Raw genomic sequence first — 22,090 nt, forward strand, 5'->3', positions numbered from 1 at the left:
TTGACCCCATAGATACTAGTGATGAAGAGAGTATAACTCCTAACCAAACGTATCGAAGAAAATGCAACCACATAAATGAACGCATGCCAACATAAAGCACAAACAAAACGAATACACCCTCCCTCACAATCATTCCCCATCAATCCGTCTTATTCTTCGCAAACCGCCCCGTAAACCTCCGAATCTGCTTCCCCCAGATATACACCGGAATCCCCAACAACCCAAAAGCCGCCGTCAAGCCCGCATACGTCCCAAACGCGCCATCATACCCATGCAGCTCAATAAACGGCGACACCGCATAACTAGTGCCAAAGGAGATGAACCCCCGAAACGCACAGATAATCACCAACAGTGGGCCCGACCTTCCCGGATAACTATCCAGTAGATACGTAATGCCCACGATATTCGCTCCAACGAAGCAGAAGTAGTACGCTGCCACTGTCCAGGCGTATATGAACCAGTGGTATTCGTACGGGTGGGCGCCACCTTGGCCATATAGCGCAGCAGTGAAGGTCCCCACGATGATGGGAAAGATGAGGGGGATGATGCGGATTTCGGGCTCGTGGATGCCGTTGTTGCGGTCGGCGAAGTACTTCACGAGGTAGTCGGAGCCGTGGCCGAGGAGAGGGAGGGCGACGATGGCGACGATGATCTGGCCGCAGTTGATGTAGCTGGCGCTGCTGTCGGGCCAGTTGTAGGGTGGGTTGGTGAGGATGGTGCTGTAGGTGGTGCCGATGGCGACGTTGACGCCGATGGTGAGGCCGTTTAGGAGGAGTGCCCAGAGGACGTTTGGGAAGAAGAGGAGTTCGAAGGTTTGCTAGCTGCGGTTAGAATAGTGTTGATGTTTGCACTGATATGCATATGTACTTACGCTTAGCACGTCCCAGGTTTCTCCCCACTGGGGCTTCCCAACCCAGAGTCGCATGTCGGATTTCCATGTCCGCCGTGCGTACCTCTCCAAGTCTAAGGCCGGCCGAACGGTGCATACCTCGGGTCCTAGGTCTTTTTTCAGATCGGGAGAAGTGCCCGTTGGATCGGAGTTGGACTCCTGATAGGATGTGAGAGGACGGTCGTATTTGGTTTCTGGAAGGAGGACAAGGGCAACTAGAAGCAGTGCCCCAGCAAGGCCGGCTCCCAGACCATACCAACCCTCTGGTGTGATGGACTTGGCGATGGGGCCTGCAAACAGTGTCCACACGGAAGTTAGGGAGACTTGGATGGCTAGTTGTGCCATGAGGGCTTTGCTGCGTTCATGTAGGAAGAAGATTTCCTGGGGAGAGTAAGTATATAGTACGGTTTAAAAGGATGTCGAGGATCATGTACCTGAGTAATCATGGGAATCAATGCCTCACTCTGTCCGGCTGCTAGGCCAAGCACCATCCGGGCACCAAGGTGCCATTCGTATGTCTTTGCGGTTGCGCAGAGTACTGATCCGAGGACTAGCACGACGGTTGAGACTAGGAGGACGATTCTCCTTCCCACTCCGATTGCCAATGGCATGCCGATGAGGTTTCCGATGCCCCTGTTCCAGCATTAGCTTTGCATTGAATGTAGCCCTGGAAACTCACATGAACAGCGTTGGGTATGTCATCAAGTTAGTAATATCATCATAATCCTTTCCAGCGGCGGTATATCCTGGGATATAGAATTGCAGTAGTCCTCCGAATCCACTGACCAAAGCCAGACCCAGACATGAGACTGCACACAATCAGGGATGACCGAGCAAGCAGTTCCGGGATGGTCCACAACATACAGATGGAGATGACGACTAGTACGATGGACTTTTGCCATACGGACATATTAAGTGGGTCTGATCTTGGTTAATCCTCATAATTTCTTCATTCGAAGTGTTGCTCACCTTGTGGGTCAGCGGTGGGAGTAGGAATATACACCACTGTTCCCTCTGTGATCTTCACAGTGCCCATCACCTTCCCCTTAGCCTTCGTGACCCCTCCCTCCTCGATGTCCTCCACATAGACCACATCTTTCTTTATGGTGTCGTCCATTGTGGATGCCTGGGATATGGAAAGTGGGTGCGTTCTGTCTACCCGCACAGGGTGTGAGAAGTGGAAGGGGGTATAACCCAGCCGATAGGAAATATATATTCGTCATACCACTATCTAAGCGTGTGACTGACAGCGGGAACAAGAATGCCAGACTGCCTTTGCTGAACCACAAACCGTGCCGAACCTTAGCTGCGACGAGGATAGCTGCGAAGCTACCAAAGCTTCCCCGCATTCCGAAAGCCAAGTCGCCACTAATATCTTCGGGGGATAACTCGCTCGGAGGCTTCACCGAGGTTCAGTGCGCCGAATCCTACTGAAGCTACTTCGGCGGATGAAGCGTCGGGGACGAAACCAATGTCAATATGGACAGCCAGGTTACACTTACCTTAGTCGAGTGTATGAACTAGTATCTCTACTTATGTGGCAGATAACTTAGATTATGTGGCTAGTGTAGCGGGCAGCTTAAGCTATTCGTTCAGTGTTGAGGTTATGAAGTAGCAGTACGTATAGAAGCTCATAAATTGAACAACTATCTGACAATCTGTATACAAATACGCGAAACTACCTAGTAATCCTTGACACCCGCCAGCCTGAGCACAGTGTCGGTCAATTCCGGCTTCTCCCAAGGCTCCGTACGATTCTTAGGGCACACCTCTCCATTCCTCATAGGCTTGTCGGTAGATGGGCGGATATTACTACATGAATTAGCATGCACGTCAGTACAGGTGAATGAGAATTACATACCAGTGAGGCCAGTGCGTAGTTCCCATGTAATTTTCGAAACAGTACCTCTTCAGCTCCAACGCCTTCTCGGTCGCAAACCGCCTCGGCGTCATGCAGACATACTGGACGTGACGAATCTGGTCACCTTCGGGCAGACAAGCGTAATGCATGGTCCGAGAATCCCAGAGCACCAAGTCACCAGGGTCCATGTTGACTTTGATGAGCTCGCATCCGCGGTCCTCGAACCACTTGAGATCGCTCTGGTGGAATAGGAACAGGTCCATGTACTTGATCTCCGGTGGGGGAGCATCCTCGTGGTCGTAGGGATCACGGTCCTGAGCGAAGAATTCATCGAACAGCTTGGCAGAGCCCTTCATGAGCATGAGGCCCCCGTCTTTGGGACCGTTCGGGGCAAAGTTGATAAGACCTTGCACGGCTTGCATGCTATAACGACATTAGCACGCTGCTGTTGAAATCAACCTCTCCGGTGACTTACCCCTTCCGGTTAGGGTTCTGGTCACAGTGTGGCCAGGGACTCCAGTTGACATCCTTCCGCCGGGGAAGGGAGATGTTCATGCCGTCAAATGAACTGAGTAGCTCCTTGGTTTCCCAGAGCTTCTCGAAGATCTCCATGACGGCTGGCTCGGTGCGAGCTTCCCAGGCTATTTTCTCATGGGGTGCTGCGTAGCCATAGTACATGCTGGTCTTCTGTTAGCAGTAGTCGATACATGACGGAAAGACGACTTACCCTCCCTTGAAGCTGATCGGAAGATGCTCCGTAGTCCAGGTACTCTCATCATTCTCGTCGAATCCAAGACCGAAGCTCTTCAGCCACTCGATCTGCTTGTCGCAGTAGTACTTGGCCCGTTCAGGACTAATCACGTTCTTTATCACAACGCAGCCGTTCTGGTGGAACTCATCGCGCCAATCGCCATAGTGACGGTCGCTGAAGTCCACCAAGTCCTTCACAGTGTAGGACTCGTTGGTCGATTCGGCGATCTCCTGAATGACGGTGGTGGTCGACATTGTGCTTGCTTGCTTGCTATCCTCGCCTCAGTGTTTAACTTGATCAATGAGATTGGATGTGGATATTGGTCTTTTTTCGTCTGCTCTCGAGTGGGTGTTCAAAAATCACTTAAACATCCAGCGGCTCACAGCGCCGAAGGGCTACCTTCATGCTCCGAAGCTCGGGGCCTTGAGTAAGCCTGGGGTAATGCGGGGAGCCCCGAAACCCCGCCCTTGGCTTCGGGGGGAAGAAGTCCCTAAACTCGGGGCTGTCCGAGCTCGGGGCGCTAAACCCCCGAGGCATGTGCAATACGAGGTACAGGAGGCGGGGAAGAGGATTAACCAGACAACTTTAAATGTGACGGAGAGTTGCCGTATGATTTGCTAGAATTGGTCGAACAGTAAAGCGATACTACTCACATCACGTGCTACATTCAAGATGCCTCCTCCAGTTCAAGTCGCCTACAAGCGGATCAAAGCCCCGAAAGAGGGCGAAAACGGCTACGTGCCACCTCAGCCAGGAAAGTCAGAAGTTCTTCCAGCGGGATGGAATGGGTTCAATGCCAAGCCCATCCAGAGCGACATTCGCATCGACCACGACGTCGAGATCGTGGTTCGTGATGGTGCACGATTGTATGTCGACATTTACCGGCCGGCGGACTCTACGGAAAAGGTCCCTGCCGTACTGAGCTGGTCCTTCTATGGCAAAAAGTACAGTGCTCTGGACATGCTGCCCATGTGCGTGTGGAACTGCTGCGTACCCCGCTCCGACTTGAGCGGTCTCGAGAAATTCGAGGGCCTCGATCCGGCAACATGGTGTCCGCGCGGATATGCTATTGTCAGTGTTGACACGCGCGGAGCAGGGAATAGCGACGGCCTCATCACGGTTATGGGGTCTCAGGATGCGGAGGATGGATATGATGTTGTTGAAGCCATTGCGAAGATGGATTGGTGCAATGGATGCGTTGGCATGGCGGGGAATTCGGCCCTCGCGATCTCTCAATGGTTCATTGCGTCCCAGCAGCCGCCATCCCTGAAGGCTATTGCACCGTGGGAGGGCTCCGGAGATATCTATCGGGAGCAGTTCTGCCGCGGCGGGTGGTTCTCGATGAGCAACTTCGATCTGATCACGAACGAGATTGTACGTGGACCGGCCAACTCTGGCATCGAGGATTTCGAGGAGATGTACCGGCGCTCTCCGGTTTCTAGCCCATTCTGGGAGGATAAGAGGGCCGATATGACCAAGGTGCTTTGTCCAGTCTATATCCGAGGCTCGGATGTGAGCTCCATCCACACGATGGGGTCCGTTCGAGCCTGGCTCGAGCTTCCTCATGATAAGAAATGGATCCGCTGGGGCAGCAAGCAGGAGTGGTACGAACTGTACAGCTGCCCGGAGTCTATGGATGAGCTTTTCGTCTTTTTTGACAAATACCTGAAGGGTGTGGAGAATGACTGGGAGAAGACACCTAAGGTGCGCTGGTCCGCGCTGCAATTCGGGGATCGCGAGGCCATCGACGATATCGTGCTCGAGGACTTTCCATCGCCAACCACTGAATATCGGGAATTCTTCCTCTCTTCGGAGAAGCTCCACCCAACGTTGATTGGAGCATATGAAAGAATCTCCTACGACTCGGAGCTTACATCCAGCTTCGCCGAGTTCTCATACACCTTCGACAAACCAGCCAGACTGATCGGTTTGCCGAAAGCGATCTTGTACATGTCCTGTGAGGATCGAGATGATTTCACTGTCTTCGTCATTCTCAGAAAGAAGGATAAAAATGGGAAACCATTGATGCATCTCAACTTCCCATTCCACGCAACCCCTGTCAAATCAATCGATGAAATCTCCGAGAAGGTACAGTCCAGCACGAATCTTCATCTGGGGTCCAATGGTATCCTCAGAGCGTCGCATCGTGCAATCGATGCAGAAAAGAGTATTCACCCACAATTTCCTTTCCACCCTCACACGCGTCAGGAGAAGGTTCGTCCTGGGGAGATTGTTCGACTGGAGATCGGCATTTGGGCTATGGGTGTGGATTTTGACGCTGGTGAGACGATAAGCGTGCGGGTGAGTTACCTTGGTCTACCAGATTGTGTGTAAATGGACTTATGCTAATTGTGAAAAGGTCTCGGGTCAATACCCTAGCATTGCCGAGTATAAGACTTGGTCACAGCCACGCCCGGAGGAGGAGCTCAACCGTGGAAAGCATTTCATTCACTGTGGTGGAGATTATCCTAGTTCTGTTATTTTGCCATTTATTTAGGTTAATATGCATTAGCCACTGGATATATACTTATGAGAATGTCACAAGCCAGCTTTCTTACTAGCCTTTCTGAGTAGTGTAGTCTAGCCAGCGATTTTTTTGCATTAGTTGTAGACCCTAGAACACTGTTCGAAGCAAAACTTTATTGGTAGTTCTAAAATGGATTGATCGTAATACCCTGAGTCCGTCCTCCTATCATCATCCCGGTCCTCCACGATTACATAGTTGCTCGCAAGAAATCAATATAGATGAAAGAATGGCCCGATGGCCGGATACTTTCGAGCTCTAACTAGCGTCAGCACTACTCATTACTCAACAACCGCGACTCGAACGGGCCTTCACCTGGCATGCATGGTGTTTCCCCTGCGATTGGTACTTTTCGATCTCGAGTACGGCACATAGAATGGTGCACACAGTCCCACTGTTAAGTAGCCCGATATAGCCAGTTTCGAAAGTAATGCCATAATGCTTCGTACTAGGTACAAAGGGCCTCAAGATGGTAGTAGTATGTCTTCATTCCTTGATATTGATATTCATATACTTTTGTCGTCTATGGGTAACTCCATGATACTTTAAGGGGTTGCATAGGATAATCCCAATGCCTCTGGACTATGACGGCTACTAAGAGATTAGAAGTTACTTGTGAATGAGTATACCAACTATAATGGTCGGCATCATCCGAGCCGCATGACTGGTGATTAACCTGAACTTTAATGCGTTCTCAGGCTTGATTCGGAGCCTCCCTTGATATTCGGCCACTTGATGCTACTGAATAATAATATCTCATCCGCCGATTGGGCCCGAGCGACTCGCTGACTCCCGAGGCCGTGGTCACGAGTATGACTACGGAAGTACCAGACGGGTTCTGGAATAGGGTCGCAGCACATAGTCTGAGGGCAAACTGTCGAAGGAACGATGAGATGATCGGTGAGTGGCTGGGCTCCCAATACCAGCTAACGATTACCGGTATCCTGGGCATGTTATTCAGTGGTAGATGTTGCTAGGATAGTACAGAAATGACCCCACTTCCCGGGACACTTTTAGCTGGGCTTTGCCTGAACAACTTGGCAGTTTCTGTACATTCAAGTCTTCGTTATTACTATGGTTGGTGTCACTTAGAACATCCTAGATGTATATGCTGTCCGTGAGATCCTTATGCAATGTCCCAACATCTACTTCACCTAAGAAACTAAGAGTAGAAACCCTGAATAGGCCATCTGAAGTTTAACGAGCGACCGCCAAACGAATTTCATCTATTGCTGAGCTGATTATATAGCGCCCAGGCCAGATAATGGCCTCACAGTCAATATATCCATAATGGAGTATTCTCTGGCAGTGATGTTGTTCAAAGAGATCTGGTACAGAAAGTACATCCCTGAGGATCGACTTTCCCTGCCTTAGATTAACTATCCTGTCCATGTTCACTAATCAACCCATCCCTCGGTTCTATAACAGTAAGCCATGCAATGACAGCACATCTATAAATGACCATCCACCTTAGATAGCATTTACAGACACCGTTCATACCCCTCCCACCTGCAATACACCATGTCCTCCATCCTCCAAGCCGACGTCTACGTCTCTTCGCGCCTCCCCCTCGCCATCAAGCGAAGCGGCGAAGAGAGTTCCTTCTCCCCAATCTCCTGCACATTGATCCACGGAGACTCCGAAGCCGTCCTCGTCGACACGCCCATCTCCATCTCCCAAACCGAAGACCTAGTCTCCTGGATCAAGAAAACCGCCCCAGGGAAACCCCTTCGCTATGTCTACATCACCCACGGCCACGGCGACCACTGGTTCGGCATAAGTGTACTCCGCAAGCACTGGCCCAACCTACGTGCCCTAGCCACTCCCGGCACCGTCGCACACATGATGGAACAACTCAAGCCAGAGACCTTCGAAGGCATCTGGCTCTCTCTCTTCCCAGGGGATCAGATCCCCAAATCCCCCGAGGTGGCTGAGGCGATGGAATCGCCCGTGTTCAAGATAGAAGGCCATGAGTTCCGGGCCGTGGAGGTCGGACATACGGATACGTACAATACGACGGTGCTGCATGTGCCTAGTATTCGGCTGGTGGTTGCGGGTGATGCGGTTTACGGGGATGTGCATCAGTTTTTTGGGGAGGCTAATACGCGGGAGAAACGGAGGGAGTGGCTTCGGGCCCTTTCTACAATTGAAGCTCTGGAGCCGCATACGGTTATTGCTGGACATAAGCGGGCGGGGACGGTGGATGGGATGTTCAATTTGCAGAAGACGAGAAGGTATATTTTGGATTTTGAGGAGGCGGTTGAGTCGGCTACGGATTGGAAGGAGGTCGTGAAGGAGATGCAGAAGCGGTATCCCCGACGCATTAATCCGCATGCCATCATTCGGGGGGCGATGGCGGCATTCCCGGACAAGCAGGAGGCAAGAATGTAGAATGTGTATGTAGTATATTTACGTTGATACAGACGTAGTTTACGTTGAAGGTAGAACTGAGTATTTCGAGGAGAGTAGCATGATACTTGGGTCAGTCTGCACAGCGACTCGCCGAATTGGTAAACTACAAGTTATACACCAGACGGAAGATTTTACCACTCTTTGCATCATTACATCTAAAGCAAGACTGTGTCTAGCATAGCTCTTCCGGGGTAGGGCTGATCGTCAGGAAGCGGGTATCCCTAACGAGGCGAAACCGAGGGTCTGATCAGTAATCCTAACGTGCATCGAACAACACCAGCAATTATAGCAACATTCAAGTAGAGTAATCAAACCTCGGTTGCTGATATGCATCATCACGTAGATCCTCAATCTACAACATAAGAATATAAAAACGATGAACAATGAACCGCATACAGATCCATCACAACACCCTCAACAGCACACTATCCTATCTCATCAACCACCACTACCACCAAAATGTCCCTCCCAGACACCTACCAACCCATCATCACAACCGACAAAGACCTCCCAACCGCCCGAAAACGGCGTCTCATCTACATCCGGCCCTTCCTCCTCTTCTACCTCAACTCCCTCATCGCCGAAATCATCTTCCTCGCCGTCGGCGTCTTCATCATGACCGGCACCCGCGATCTCCTTTACAAAGTCTTATGGACGCTCGTCTTCTGTCCCCTCGGTATGGGCGGTGCCATGGGCGGATTAACCACTGTCTTCATCGTCGATCACTATTATGGGAAGAAGGCGGTTCATTTTACTGCGATTCTGTCGTTGCTGGTTTTCAGTTCTTGTAACTATCTGTGTTATAACCTGGATAGGCATTTCGGGTGGTTTGGCGCGAATGACCATCCCATGTGGTTTCATTGGCGGTATCCCATGATTTGGGCTGTCGGGTATTGGAATGGTTCGCTTTTGTTTACGGATAAGGGGCAGGAGAGGCTGGCTAGGTTGGGGATCTAGATTTGTGGTATCTGGTTGGGGTGCAGTGGTAGGCTTTTCGATGGGGGTTGGAGGTCTGGGTCTGGGGTAGGTGATGTGACTAGTGGGATGGGTTAGATTTCTGGTTTGTGGGGTATATGGGATATTGAAAAGCGTTTTATAGTCAAAATGTCTGGATTACGTGTCCCGGCAATGATCACTGCTTTCATGTGGGTATAGTAATTAGCCCTCGGTGAGACTTGAATACTAATCAAGCTTGAGCCGAGTATACTATGTATAAGAGTGCGGAGACCACAAGTCGATCAGTTCTTGTGAATGAGCCACATTACTGCACGATATCGACACAATGCGCTACAATCTCAGTGTATGGGACAAGATAGATGCCTGGCTGGGCTTGGTTTCGGTTGGTAAGCAGAACTAGCTCATGTGGTACGCTTATTGTCTGCTGACTATTGATGGAAGGAATAACGCTTTTATGGGCTGCTATATCCGGGTTGTATCGCGGTCCATCAGGAGCAGACACCTACTACCATCACCTCATACAAGCCGTGACTAAAAGGGTACTTCTCTTTCTGTGTTTCTCTATGTTTGTGTATGGCTAACGCTGTTGCTGATGCAGCTCATGACACGGTTCACCTCACTCCAACTCCAGTCAGTATATCCTACTGCTATACCAAGAGCCCAAATAGCTGACAACATCTATAGATACCTTTTCCCGTCTTATGATCAGATCTACCTGGACTATTGCAGACACAGCCGTATCAAGCCGAGGTTCGTCACGAACAAGCAAGGACTGAAGGGATTCTGGACTGGCCCACCGACGGCCAAATACGTGGTGATCAACTTCCATGGTACGCACTGCTCCATTCCATGAGAGGATCAAACCCTGAACACATATCTTTTAGGTGGGGGCTTCGCCACGGATGCCACGAAAGCATATCTTGAATTCTGGCCTAGTGTGGCCAATGCACTATCCGATAATCTCTACCACCTGGCTACATGTTACGTACACCTTGACGCCCCATGCAACATATCCAACCCAGTCCCGTGAAGCCGTGGAGGCTCTGCGGTATGTCATTGAAGATCTCGGACGTCCTCCCTCGGAAGTCATCCTTGTCGGTGATTCTGCCGGAGCTAATCTGTGTCTTGCAATATTGTCGCACCTGTTACATCCTTCTCCGGATGTGCCCGAATTGAGGATTGGCGCACCGCTGAAAGCTATTGCTTTGCTATCCCCGTGGCTTTCGTTTCGCCATGATTCGCCCAGTATGATGATCAACGAATATAAGGATATCGATGCGAGGGAAGTTACGGAAAGATGGTCACGGGAATACCTGAACGGAAAGCCCTCAAACTATTACACTGAAGCGCTCGAGGCACCCGAAGAGTGGTGGCAAGATGCACTAGTGGAGCAGACCCTCGTACTCGCGGGTAGTGATGAGGTGTTGTTGGATTCAATCAAAGCTTGGGTTCAGAAGTTCAGTGTAAGTCAAGTCGATATCAATTTCAGCAGGTGTTGAGGGTAACTGATTGTGTCTAGAAATCGAATCCCGATACAACACTGGTTATTGGTCGTAACGAGTGTCATATTGCGCCTCTCATATGGCCTCTATTCAACGATTACCATGAGACCGAACAGGGATCTGCGCTGAAGTGTTGGCTATGTGAGCGGTTGCCAATATCGTAATGCGTATTGAAAAGTGGCAAATCAACGGGTGCGGCTTTGTACAAAGCCTGAAAGGTGCGATTGGAGAAAAGCCGTCGTGTACGAGTCGGAAAATCCTTTGAGATATGAGATTGATGGTCCAGAGTTGCGGGAGTGTATACCCGGAGCCATATGGAGGGTTCCCAAACGAAAGGGTGGAGCTGGATAATTACCAGTCGGATGATCCGCGATATAAGTTCCTCAGCTCAAGTGCTAAGGTTGTTCTCGCTATAATAACAGAAGTGGGTAGAATCAAGGCAAACTTCCATGAAATACGCACAATCAATTCCGGCCGGAAATCGAATCCCGACAATGCGGGGTCCGAGTTGATTCATAAATGATCGATTCCCTTCGCCACTATCTGCTCAGCAGCAATAATCATTCTTCCTATACATATGAAGTGCAATGTTGTCAAATAAACAAGCAATTGGCACCCTGTCCTTGGGACAGCATCCCTCGCACACACTGGACCAAAAGATTCGTGTCGCCTCGCAGCATGGCTTTACCGCAGTCGAAGTCGTTTACTCCGACCTCCAGAAGTACTCCGACGCCCTCGGCGTATCGATGATAGAGGCAGCCGGACAAATAAAGAGCCTCTGTGCCGACCTCAATGTCGAGATTCTATCGTTGGCCGCATTCGAAAACTTCGAGGGAAATCGCACATCCCTGGAAGAACGAATGGCCACCGCCAAACACTGGATCGACATCGCGCGCAAGCTAAATGCGACATATCTGCAAGTGCCATCCAACTACAGCCACGATGCCAGCACGGACAAGAACCTCATTGTGTCCGATCTGCAGCGATTGGCGGATTTGGCCAGTGCCGAGGAACCGGTTGTCTCGGTCGCGTATGAGCCACTCTCCTGGGGCACGTACTGTTCGACCTGGGACACAGCCCTGGAGATTGTCGAAGCTGTGGATCGGAAGAACTTTGGGCTGTGCATGGACACCTTCCATGAAGTCACCAAGCTTTGGGCAAGCCCGTTCGAGACATCCGGAAAGTATCCCACCGCCGACAGAGACTTGACTGCCTCGCTGGAGCGCTTTCTCGAACGCTGCCCGCTGGAAAAGATCTTTTACGTCCAGTTGTCGGACGGCGAGCTCTTCGATCCACCGTTTTCAAAGGCACATCCGTGGTATTTGGAGGGCGAAGCACCGCAGTTCACCTGGTCCAGACATGCTAGGCCATTCCCGTTTGAAACCGAGCTAGGCGGATATATGCCTGTATCTGAAATAGTCAAGGCCTGGGTAGTCGACAAGGGGTACACCGGGTGGATCTCCATGGAGGTATTCGATAGACGGATGCGCAGCGAGGATTTCAATCCCGAGGATGCCGGCAAGAGGGCAAGAAAGTCATGGGAAACACTCCAAGACCGCCTGCGATCCCCCACACCTTCTAAAATATAAGCTTAGATAGCTCCCGTCCAATCCAACAAGCTACATAGCCAGTTCCTGCACTAGCAATCAAACTGCCGTGAAACACCCAATACCCGAGGTCCAGACCCTCCTGTAGTCCCCAACAGGCAACTATCCCCGAAACCTACATCCACGTGACTCGCTGATGGTTTGCCATCGCCGACTCCATCCCCCATCCCATTAGCTCCCAACTAATGCACTTCTTACCTTGATTGCATCTCTCTGCACCTCCTTATCAGCTCAAATGGCCCCCGACATCCCCAGACCACCGACTCTCCGCCGGTCCTGCCAAGCCTGCGCCCGCGGCAAACGCCGCTGTGACCAGCGCTGGCCGCGGTGCACCCGATGCCAGACCCGGAAGATAGACTGCGAATACATCAACGTGCCATTAACCGTGGGCTCGGACACGAACCCTACCACTGCAACTGCAATCACCACCACCACTAAATCAACTTTGTCACCAAAGCTCCCTCACAAGAGACCACGACAATACTACCACTTCACAACAACACACTCCATCCCCCTCCCCCTCCCCCTAGAAATCACCAAAGGCTACTCCCAATCTATAATCGCATACCTCGTCTCCGGCATGCGCGCCTATCCAACCACCTTTGCCCAAAACATGAAAACCCACTTCATCCATCCAGAGCTATGGCCGAGTCCTTCCTCCCCTCCATTAGCTATTAAGGAGGTTCACACTTTGTGTAAACTCCACTCCACATCAGCCACAGACACAAAAAACCACATCACCCCCCTCCTCCAACAAAAATCCCTCTCCCTCCTCCACACCCTCAACCACACCACCAACTTCGAAGACCTGCTCGCCACCACACAAGCCCTCCTCCTCGCACAATGCATGCTCATTCTCTCCGACACTGATCCATCAGGATTACAATCCTATTCCGAATCAACCAGCACCATGCTCTTCAACCTCGGGCAGAAACTGTGGCAACAAGCTCCCATCCAATTACCGGGCAGTTTAAGCCCGCGCCGCGCATGGCTCTTCGGGGAGAGTGTGCGCAGGACCATTATCGTGGGGTTTATGTTGAGGAGTGTGTACTCGCTGAAGATGAGGAATTATTCTGTGCGCACACCGTTTGTGGATTCGTTGCCGTTTGATGTGAGGACTGGTCTTTGGGATGGGGATGCTGATGGGGATGTTGATGTTGATGGTAGTGGGGATGCGATGGTCTCGTTGCATCAGTACTCGGGTATGTTGGAGAGGGGAATGGTGCATGGGATTTCGGAGTTTGGGGGACTGATTCTGGCGGCGTGTAGAGGGAGGGCGGTGCAGGGGGTGGTGTATCCTTCTGTTGATGGGTATGTAGGGTACTAACTAATGTGTCATCTCGTGGTGTCTGTTTTCTTTTACTTGTAAAATGAATGGGTAAGTCTATACGTCCATTCTATAACTATATGCATCCACCTAGCTAACTAGGCAAGAATCAATTACTTCAAAAACTGCTTCAACACCCCCCTCAACATCTCCGTCATATCCACATACAACCCCTGTCTCTTCCGCTCAAACGCCTCGAACAGATCACTCGCCGACCCCACCGCAATCTGCTCCTCCCCCGCCTGCAACCGATCCCACACCTCCCCGACAAACTCCCCCAACGGCATCCCAATCAAATGCCCATTTTTCAAATCCGGCTGATGCTTCTCATCATGCAACTCCGTCTGCACCGCCGGCGGGTAAATCTCCAGCACCTTGACGTTGCCGGGCCCCTCGGCGACCTGGGTCCGCAGGGCGAGAATGAAGTGGTGCAGGGCGGCCTTGGAGGCGCCGTAGTTGGGGCAGCGCATCATGGGCACGAGGGCCATCTGGGAGGTGGTGTAGATGAGGGCGGTTTGCGTGGGGAGGGATTGTAGGTGCGGGAGGAAGGCGGTGGTGAGGTGGACGGCGGCGGTGTAGTTGGTGGTGAGCTCGGTGTTGAAGGTGGTCAGGTCGATGGTGTGGGGGTGGGAGAAGTCGAAGGGCCGCTGGATGCCGGAGTTGATGAAGATGCAGTCTAGGTCGGGGTGGGTGGTGGTGATGTCGCTGGCGAATTGGGGGATCTATATAGTTATATAAGATGTGGTGTGGAGGGTATAAAGGAGGGGGCAGCATACTTGCTCCAGCTGCATCACGTCAAAGACCTTCGAGGCAACGTTGTCGCTGCCGTATTGCTGGACGAACTCATCCAGGTTCTCCTTTCTTCTGCCGGCGATGATGATCTGAGTGCCATTCTCGACCAGCTTCACGGCGAGCGCCTTGCCGATGCCGGAGGTGGCGCCGATGATGAGGACTTTTTTGTAAGGAAACGACATTTTAATGGATTGAATGTATATATGGACAAGCGTATATGGATATTACAAGAGTACAGAGTAAATTATTGAGAATTGAGTACGAATACAGCGAAAGAGGCAGCTATTTATCTTGTATTCATCCAGATGAATGGCGTCCCACCCGCGGAGACTAAGCCCGATGCGGTTCCACTCTTGGCACAACTCCCTCGCGGAGACTAGGCCGCATTAGGAAATCCATCTGGATTTTCGCTTCTTTCTCGACAACCCTGGGATCAGCTCGGGACTTGAAGGCGAAAGAAGCGTCCGGAAGTACTGGATTTGTAAGAATGGCTGATTGAGCGAATTGCGACATATGGTGGCGAATCCGATTGAGGTTGAGTGATCTCCGTCACCTCCGCAGCGGACTCCGAGCAATGTTCGGAGATTCGGCATCGGGATCCCAGCTGCGTATGTATATCCGATGAAATACGTGTACGGGCAACGGCTCGCATTAGCCCTGAAAATGATGTTGGTTGGACACTTCGCAATTTCTAGAGTGACTGTGCCAGCGCAGTTTCAGGTTCACGGCCCAGCATGCATAGTCTCTAACAACTGGTCCTTCTCAACACTGCTCTCAACCAGGCTGCGAAAGACCCCATTCCGGTTCGAGACCAGCTCCTGGGGTGTGCCGTACTCGATGACTCGACCAGCGTCGAGCACAAGCACGCGATCAAAGTCGACGATGGTGTTGATGCGATGGGCGATGACCAACAGTGAAGAGTCATTGTGCCCAAACTCAGCTCGAATGGATCGTTGGATCACCGCGTCGGTGGGCTTGTCGATCGCTGAAGTGGCCTCGTCGAGTACTAGGATCTTGGGCCGGCGGAGGATGGCACGTGCCAGGCAGAGACATTGTCTTTGGCCCTGGGAGAAGTTCGAGCCTCTTTCGGTGACGGCAGTGTTCAGGATACTTGGGGGATGTTGATATTGAAGTTCCAACGAGTAGAAGGCGCTTTCGGTGCCGCTGGGTGTATCATCCTCGTCGAGGTTTATTAGTAGTGACCCAGGGCGGTTCTCTTCGTGGTCAGTGTCAGGGACAGTCCAGTGGACGCGTCGCAATGCAGAGAGAAGCTCCTGGTCCGAGTGCTCGTCGAACGGGTCGAGATTAGACCGAATGGTGCCAGAGAACAGGATCGGGTCTTGGGGGACGATGGCCAGGCGCGTCCGCAGCTGGCGGAGCGGGACGGTCGAGATATCCACTCCCGCCACATGAATACTTCCTTGCTGGGCTTCCAGGAAGCGGAAGAGAGCCATGGCTAGTGAAGACTTGCCCGCACCGGTACGACCGACCACTCCCACTCTGGTATTAGGCGGAATAGAAAAGGATAGATTGGAAAGAACGGGTGGCAAGTCGGGCGAGTAACAGACAGTCAAGTCGGATACGTCCAGTTGCCCATCCGCTGGCCAGGACTCTGGAACCGGATCGGCTGACTCGTACTTCTCCTCTGGTATGTCGAGAGACCACGAGACGCGTTCGACGCTGTTCAGGGAAATCTCGAGGTTTGCGTATTGTCGGATGGCCTGCGACATCACCCCACTGTACCGCATGATGAAGGTGATGGCAAAGCCAGCTGTCGAAGCCGTGATGCTGTTGGAGGATAGGACGAGGATAGAGGCCGCGGTGGTGAAAGCAGCGCCAATGGTGCTCGCACGTACAGCGATCCAGCGTGTAAGCAGCCAGAGACACCAGGACGCCCGGCAATGCCGGTCAATCTTGCGATACATCTCCTCCCGATAAGTTTCCTCTTGGCGGTAGGCGCGCACGGTCATGATGCCATCCATGGTGGCACACAGATGGTGAAGGACAGGGCTTCTCATGGTGCTCTCGAGCTCTTTGACGGCGCGGATCTTCCTAATAAATAATTGCCCGTAGTAAAATGCCAGTAAGAGTGAACAGGCAGACAGGAGGTTCAACCAGACATTGACCAGGGAGGCAGCTAATACGATCGAGAGGAGATCAAACACAACACCGAGTGCGTAATTAAGGTCGTACCCAAGGCGCGAGTCGATCAGGCTGAAATCGGCGGAGAAATTGTTCAAAATATTGCCGGCTGGTATCTGGTCCAGCCACTGCAGAGGCGCGCGTAGTATCGAAGCGAGGAATTTCTCGAACAGCCTTCGTGACATCTTCAAGGTTATGCGCACGGCCAGGAAGCTTCGACTGATTGCCACGATGCATGAGCAGATCGAGAGCATCAAGTAGATAGATATAAACCACGTAATATTCATACCAGCGGACTGAGTCGTATCCATACCTTCTGTGGACCTGCTCTTGGCGCTGTTACTCCAGATCATCATCCACACACCTCGGCCAACAGCCAGTCCGCCAAAGCTCAGATGCAAGAACAAAACCAACAAGCAACGATATTTGGCGTCAGTCAAGCGGAAGATCCGCTGGCGATTTCGCCATTTACGACCTCGCGTATTGGCCTCACCAGGCAAGGCATCTTGCCCTACTGGATCTTCCAGTTGCTCTTGCTCACTAGGCAATAGCGTTCCAATCCAGTTTTCCGAAGACTGAACATTGGATACCAGAGAACCTTTCTTCATGTGAGAAATTCTGTCCACTCCTGCTGCAGCCTGGGCCATATGCTTGAAAATGCCCATGTCCCTGAGATTCTGTCTAGGTCCAGCATACTGCAGTCCGTTGGTGTCAAGGGCAACAACATATTCAGCTCTCGGCAAGCACAATTCCAGGTGATAAGTTGCTAGTATGCGTGTGCGCCCCTCGACCAGGCTCCCGGTCAGCGCATGCTGATACAGATGTTGCGCCGTATGAGAATCAATGGAGCTGAAAATGTCGTCCAGCACGATGATCTCCGCGTCGGAATAAAGAGCGCGCGCGAGTGAGATGCGCCATTTCTGGCCACCACTGAGATTGCTCCCTTGGTCATCCATTTGTGTCTCGTCCTTTAGCATCAGACTATCTATATCGCTGTCAAGGGAGCAGGCAAAGAGAACGCGCCGGTAGCGCTCCTGCTCAAATGGGAGGCCGTAAAGAATGTTCTCCCTGATCGTGCCGTCTTTCAAACACGGCTCCTGAGCAACGTAGGCAACCGCCAGGCTTGGAGATCGCCGTACACAACCTTGCAGAAACTCGCATTCACCAAGGATGGCTGCAAGAACGAGACTTTTCCCAGAGCCAGACGGCCCCGTGACGATACTCAATGCGCCGGATGGGAAGGTTAGCGACATGTCTTTCAACGTAAAACACTTAGTGTATTGATTTTCATTCCAGCAAATAGTGGCCTGGTCCAACACAACCCCATCAGCCGGCGCGATATCAACATCCCTGTCTGGAGACCGAAGGAAACGCTCAATTCGTCGGAGACTGATCTGTGCTCCCGTGGCGTTCAACAAGATTTGAGGGAGAACGGCAAGAGGCGTTTCGATTGCGCCGAGGAGCGAGACCGAGGTGAAAGCGAGAGACGCCGGCATGTCCTCATGCAGAAGAGCATACGTGCCTAAGCAAGCGGCAGAAACAGCGACGGGGGTGATATTATAGGCGACGAACATGAGGAGCTCCCACTTGTAGACTTGCCACTGGTTGTGCAGCTCCTTTCCCCTCGAATCGTTGATGCGGCCTTCCCATTTCTCTTCCAAGGAGGATAGTTTAACTTGGCGTATCCCCTGCAGAACCTCGTTGATGACTCCCATCTTGCTGTCACGAGACCTCAGAAGGCCTCTTTGTTGCCTTGAAAACTCCCGGACTGAGTAAATGTTGCCAGCAGACACGAGAAAGAGCACCAAGCCACCGACCAGCAGGCACTGTGGTCCGAGCAACCGGCCAATCGAGATGGCCGCAATAACGAGTTTCAGTGGTGCCTCATAAAGGTGAAAGGCAACTGCCGAGAAATCGGCCACTTTCTTCGCATCTACCGCGACCAAGTTCATGGTACCCTGACTGGACGGACTGGTAGAACTACCGGTACTTTGCGCATCCGCTCCTGCATTGTTCACTGCACGACAACGTAATGCTTTATCATAGATCACGGTCGATAGCTGTTCCTGCAGCCTCACTGTGATCAGATTTGACGAAACGTATAAGTTCCAATTCTCAATCAGAGCAGATACGATCGTCGATGCGCCCAGTCCGAGGACAAACAGCCACAGCCATGGGTCATCCGGGTCATTTTCCAGATGCTGCAAGATTCCCAAGACGAAGAACTGTGGTACAAATGCCATGGTCGCATTCAAGAAGGTCAAAAGGAGTTGGATACATAGCGCTTTCCGATGGCTGAGTAACAGGATCTTCCAAAGACTGGAGGTGGAGGCCGTGCATTGCTGGCTAAAGGCGCGGAATAGCTGAGGCGAACGGCTGCTGTACTCGAGCTCTGGCAGGTGGCTGACCTCCAGCTCATCTTTCTGACCGGCAGAAAGCAGCTGGCCTACCCATCCGAAGAAAAGTTGGTTCAAGAAGGTTGTCGATCCTTTGCGATCCACCACGGTTCCGTTTCGAAACACGTCTGGTCGACGAGGCAACGATGCTCCGGCCATGAAGGCGCCCAACGCGGCGCAAGACTGGCCAAGTAGGAAGAACCAGGGCAGAAAGGAGAAATCCAATGCCTCGTAACATTGGTACTGATCGGCAATTAGAAGAATTCCCATAGCGACACACCCGATGCTTGTTTGGAGCCCGTGTCGGAACCGAAGCGTGCATTCGTCTTCCATCCACACCGCGATTGTACTGAGGGCCAGGGTCCCCCAGGCCCCCAGTCGCATCCATCGTGTGAAATCATCCGTGGAAGCAGACACAATGCTGAACACAACGACTTCCGATAGCGACAGCCAGACACCGATGCCGGTACCAATTGCAAGTGCGACGCGTGGGGCTTTGTCGGAGTATTCCCTGATCGATTGTGTTGTTGCAATCCCGTCGCAGTCTTCATACCCATCCGATTGAATCATGGTGTCGAGGGTTAATTGTCGATGTCGCAATCGGCTCACGATGGCGATGAAGGCCCTTCCTCCCACCAAGGCCGCCACACCGAATCCGAAAATGTTGGCCGCGAGGGGGAGCCCCTCGCTTGTCGATTGGGAAGACATGTTCCTGCTGAGAGACTACCGAGAAGAACTCGGTAGCAGCGTCCCGAGCGAGCATTGTTGGAGAATCGAAGAATAGACGCCCAAGCGTCCTTCGTGCGATGATTGCAGGCTGCAGGATTAATATAGGATGGCCGACTCGTGGTCGTCGCGTCGGCGGAAGCGCTGCAGTGGATCTCGAGTCGGAGGTCGGGTTTGGTTTGGCTGCCCGGCTGACGTACCACTCGGCGCAATGTCCCCACTTGGGCCGGTGATGGTGTCTCTGGTTGGCAGAGGCAAATCAGGCTGGTCTTCATTTTTGCGTCTGATTTGGGGGCATTTTGCGATTCCTACTAGGGCTGAGGCTAGTCCTGCATGTGGCAAGGTTGAGTTCGAATTCATGTAGATAGTGGGGGCTTCCATTGTCATTTGCTGCATGTGGAGGAACAGGTGATGACGAGGGCATGCCAGGCATCCAGAATATCATGCATTACCATATCTCTGGCGAACAACCCTCAAGATAACATGAAACCTTTCTCTGATTGTGCATGACGCTGTAGGGAGGGCCATTCCTGGTCGACGAAAGAATCTGAAGCGGACCGTCGCCACGTGGCCAAGCCCGAACAACCGAGCATCGGCCTTTGTTACTCGAACGGGCAAGTCTCACAAACTTCCATTGCACAGCGATACCTCAAGAGAGCTATCCATACTCCATAGAAACCCTAGCCACGATATCTCTCCAGCCCAGCAAGATAGTCTAGTGTCCGTGCTGAACTCCATATCTACAACGTCCATGATCTGGGGTCAACCGGGTCCCCGGAAAGGTGATCCGTGCCGGACACGGATGAACCCGAGCGTCTATCGCATAAGCATCCTGGTCGGATTACCAATACCGAAAGGATGAAGTTGCAAGGGACTGACCGATGTTATTGCTTGTCCACAAGTATATAAACCATAGGGTTTCCATAGTAATGGTGCAGTCACCACCCTTACACTTCACTAGCTTTGTCAATTCATTGTAACCATCACAAAATGGTAGTCCTCGCTGATATCCAATCTTCCAATGCCCGGATCGCTACCTCCCTTCCAGAGGGCATGGTAGCTCTCTTTGTCGGAGCAACCAGTGGTATTGGGGAAGCAACCCTCAAGCAATTTGCCAAGCATGCTGCACGGCCCCGCGTCTATTTTGTCGGTCGCAAACAGGACGCAGCCAACCGCATTGTCGCCGAATGCGAAGCCCTGAACCCAGAGGGAAAATATATCTTCATCCCCGCCGACGTTAGCTTGCTCAGCAATGTTGATGAGGTCTGTCGCGACATTATGAAGAAGGAAAGTGCTCTGAATCTTCTGGTCCTCACACCTGGCATAGCGGCGATGCACAATGGTGGGTAATGCTTCCGATATATATCTTTCACTGCCCCATCATGACTGGTACTGCTACTACTCTTTCTCCGAGTGTACGACTGATATCTATTCTGCAGAAACACCCGAAGGACTCCGCCAAATCACATCCCTCCTCTACTTCGCCCGTGTGCGCTTCATCCTAAACCTACTCCCTCTCCTCCAAGCAGCCACCAGCCTCCGCCGCGTCATAACCGTCGGGGCAGCCGGATCCGAAGGCCCCATTGACACCGCCGACTTTGAAGGCAGGAAGGCCTCAGCCCCCTTTTTCCGCGGGCATATCACTTCATTGACCACAGTAGCTCTGGAGACGCTAGCCGAGAAGGCACCAACTGTGTCATTTATCAATACTCACCCGGGGGCTGTCAGAACCGGGATAACGAGAGAAGTGGATAACCTCCGTATGTGGATTGTGTGGCTTGTTCTCCTGCTCTTCGGGCGTTGGATCTGTATTCCTGCCCTGGAGAGCGGGGAGAGACATCTCTTTGTGGCTACGAGTGCGAAGTATCCGGCGAGAGATGGTGGAGATGACGGGGTGCCGCTGTCGGAGGGGGTTGTGGTTGCGCGAGGCGTTGATGGGCAGGTGGGAGGGGGTGTTTATTCTGTTACTTCGGATGGGGAGAGTTCAGATAAAGCAACTGAGGTTCTGGATGGCTTGCGAGAGAAGGGCCTGGGAGAGATTGTCTGGCGATATACGGAGAGTCAGTTTAAGCGGATCACCGGGGTGGAATCTGTATAGCGCAAGCCCGGCGCAGATACTGTTGCCGAGTGTTGACTGTGTATCATGCCTATAGATGTTAGCATCGCGAATAGTTCAATGCCATGAATCGATGACTTCAAAATGA

At 52.0% G+C, this 22,090-nt stretch overlaps 11 protein-coding genes across 11 annotated transcripts; 7 read left to right on the top strand and 4 right to left on the bottom strand.

Annotated features, from left to right (window-relative positions):
- Positions 1-139: 139 nt before the first annotated feature.
- ASPBRDRAFT_133828 (uncharacterized protein) lies at positions 140-2,006 on the bottom strand (the record flags this gene model as incomplete). Its single annotated transcript, XM_067618554.1, has 6 exons — positions 140-817; positions 872-1,270; positions 1,324-1,522; positions 1,569-1,698; positions 1,754-1,810; positions 1,859-2,006. 6 exons carry the CDS (start codon positions 2,004-2,006, stop codon positions 140-142), a joined length of 1,611 nt encoding a protein of 536 aa, XP_067475357.1.
- A 565-nt stretch (positions 2,007-2,571) lies between these two features.
- ASPBRDRAFT_33405 (uncharacterized protein) lies at positions 2,572-3,755 on the bottom strand (the record flags this gene model as incomplete). Its single annotated transcript, XM_067623117.1, has 4 exons — positions 2,572-2,701; positions 2,751-3,173; positions 3,226-3,429; positions 3,478-3,755. 4 exons carry the CDS (start codon positions 3,753-3,755, stop codon positions 2,572-2,574), a joined length of 1,035 nt encoding a protein of 344 aa, XP_067475358.1.
- A 363-nt stretch (positions 3,756-4,118) lies between these two features.
- Positions 4,119-6,050, top strand: ASPBRDRAFT_159812 (CocE/NonD family hydrolase). The gene is made up of 2 exons (XM_067619453.1): positions 4,119-5,802; positions 5,861-6,050. Exons 1-2 carry the CDS (start codon positions 4,174-4,176, stop codon positions 5,996-5,998), a joined length of 1,767 nt encoding a protein of 588 aa, XP_067475359.1. The 5' UTR covers positions 4,119-4,173; the 3' UTR covers positions 5,999-6,050.
- Positions 6,051-7,546: 1,496 nt separating this feature from the next.
- Positions 7,547-8,416, top strand: ASPBRDRAFT_133610 (MBL fold metallo-hydrolase; the record flags this gene model as incomplete). Its single annotated transcript, XM_067618532.1, has 1 exon — positions 7,547-8,416. The coding sequence occupies one exon, from the start codon at positions 7,547-7,549 to the stop codon at positions 8,414-8,416; it is 870 nt and encodes a 289-aa protein (XP_067475360.1).
- A 480-nt stretch (positions 8,417-8,896) lies between these two features.
- On the top strand, positions 8,897-9,394 carry ASPBRDRAFT_133741 (uncharacterized protein; the record flags this gene model as incomplete). Its single annotated transcript, XM_067618545.1, has 1 exon — positions 8,897-9,394. The coding sequence occupies one exon, from the start codon at positions 8,897-8,899 to the stop codon at positions 9,392-9,394; it is 498 nt and encodes a 165-aa protein (XP_067475361.1).
- Positions 9,395-9,719: 325 nt separating this feature from the next.
- On the top strand, positions 9,720-11,294 carry ASPBRDRAFT_210028 (putative epsilon-lactone hydrolase; the record flags this gene model as incomplete). The annotated part of the gene is made up of 6 exons (XM_067621884.1): positions 9,720-9,780; positions 9,836-9,933; positions 9,993-10,024; positions 10,079-10,224; positions 10,331-10,857; positions 10,914-11,294. 6 exons carry the CDS (start codon positions 9,720-9,722, stop codon positions 11,058-11,060), a joined length of 1,011 nt encoding a protein of 336 aa, XP_067475362.1. The 3' UTR covers positions 11,061-11,294.
- A 166-nt stretch (positions 11,295-11,460) lies between these two features.
- Positions 11,461-12,563, top strand: ASPBRDRAFT_47062 (sugar phosphate isomerase/epimerase family protein). The gene has a single exon (XM_067625765.1). The coding sequence runs from the start codon at positions 11,484-11,486 to the stop codon at positions 12,483-12,485; it is 1,002 nt and encodes a 333-aa protein (XP_067475363.1). The 5' UTR covers positions 11,461-11,483; the 3' UTR covers positions 12,486-12,563.
- Positions 12,564-12,696: 133 nt separating this feature from the next.
- On the top strand, positions 12,697-14,023 carry ASPBRDRAFT_318257 (Zn(II)2Cys6 transcription factor domain-containing protein). The gene is made up of 2 exons (XM_067622940.1): positions 12,697-13,881; positions 13,938-14,023. Exon 1 carries the CDS (start codon positions 12,739-12,741, stop codon positions 13,828-13,830), a length of 1,092 nt encoding a protein of 363 aa, XP_067475364.1. The 5' UTR covers positions 12,697-12,738; the 3' UTR covers positions 13,831-13,881; positions 13,938-14,023.
- Positions 13,944-14,804, bottom strand: ASPBRDRAFT_133889 (putative short-chain dehydrogenase/oxidoreductase; the record flags this gene model as incomplete). The annotated part of the gene is made up of 2 exons (XM_067618558.1): positions 13,944-14,552; positions 14,607-14,804. 2 exons carry the CDS (start codon positions 14,802-14,804, stop codon positions 13,944-13,946), a joined length of 807 nt encoding a protein of 268 aa, XP_067475365.1.
- Positions 14,805-15,344: 540 nt separating this feature from the next.
- ASPBRDRAFT_33413 (uncharacterized protein) lies at positions 15,345-19,868 on the bottom strand (the record flags this gene model as incomplete). The annotated part of the gene is made up of 1 exon (XM_067623118.1): positions 15,345-19,868. The coding sequence occupies one exon, from the start codon at positions 19,866-19,868 to the stop codon at positions 15,345-15,347; it is 4,524 nt and encodes a 1,507-aa protein (XP_067475366.1).
- Positions 19,869-21,078: 1,210 nt separating this feature from the next.
- Positions 21,079-22,068, top strand: ASPBRDRAFT_47066 (uncharacterized protein). Its single transcript, XM_067625766.1, has one exon. The coding sequence runs from the start codon at positions 21,226-21,228 to the stop codon at positions 21,982-21,984; it is 759 nt and encodes a 252-aa protein (XP_067475367.1). The 5' UTR covers positions 21,079-21,225; the 3' UTR covers positions 21,985-22,068.
- Positions 22,069-22,090: the final 22 nt, after the last annotated feature.

The sequence above is a fragment of the Aspergillus brasiliensis genome (assembly GCF_001889945.1).
Source record: "Aspergillus brasiliensis CBS 101740 unplaced genomic scaffold ASPBRscaffold_13, whole genome shotgun sequence".
In the NCBI taxonomy this organism is placed as follows: Eukaryota; Fungi; Ascomycota; class Eurotiomycetes; order Eurotiales; family Aspergillaceae; genus Aspergillus; species Aspergillus brasiliensis.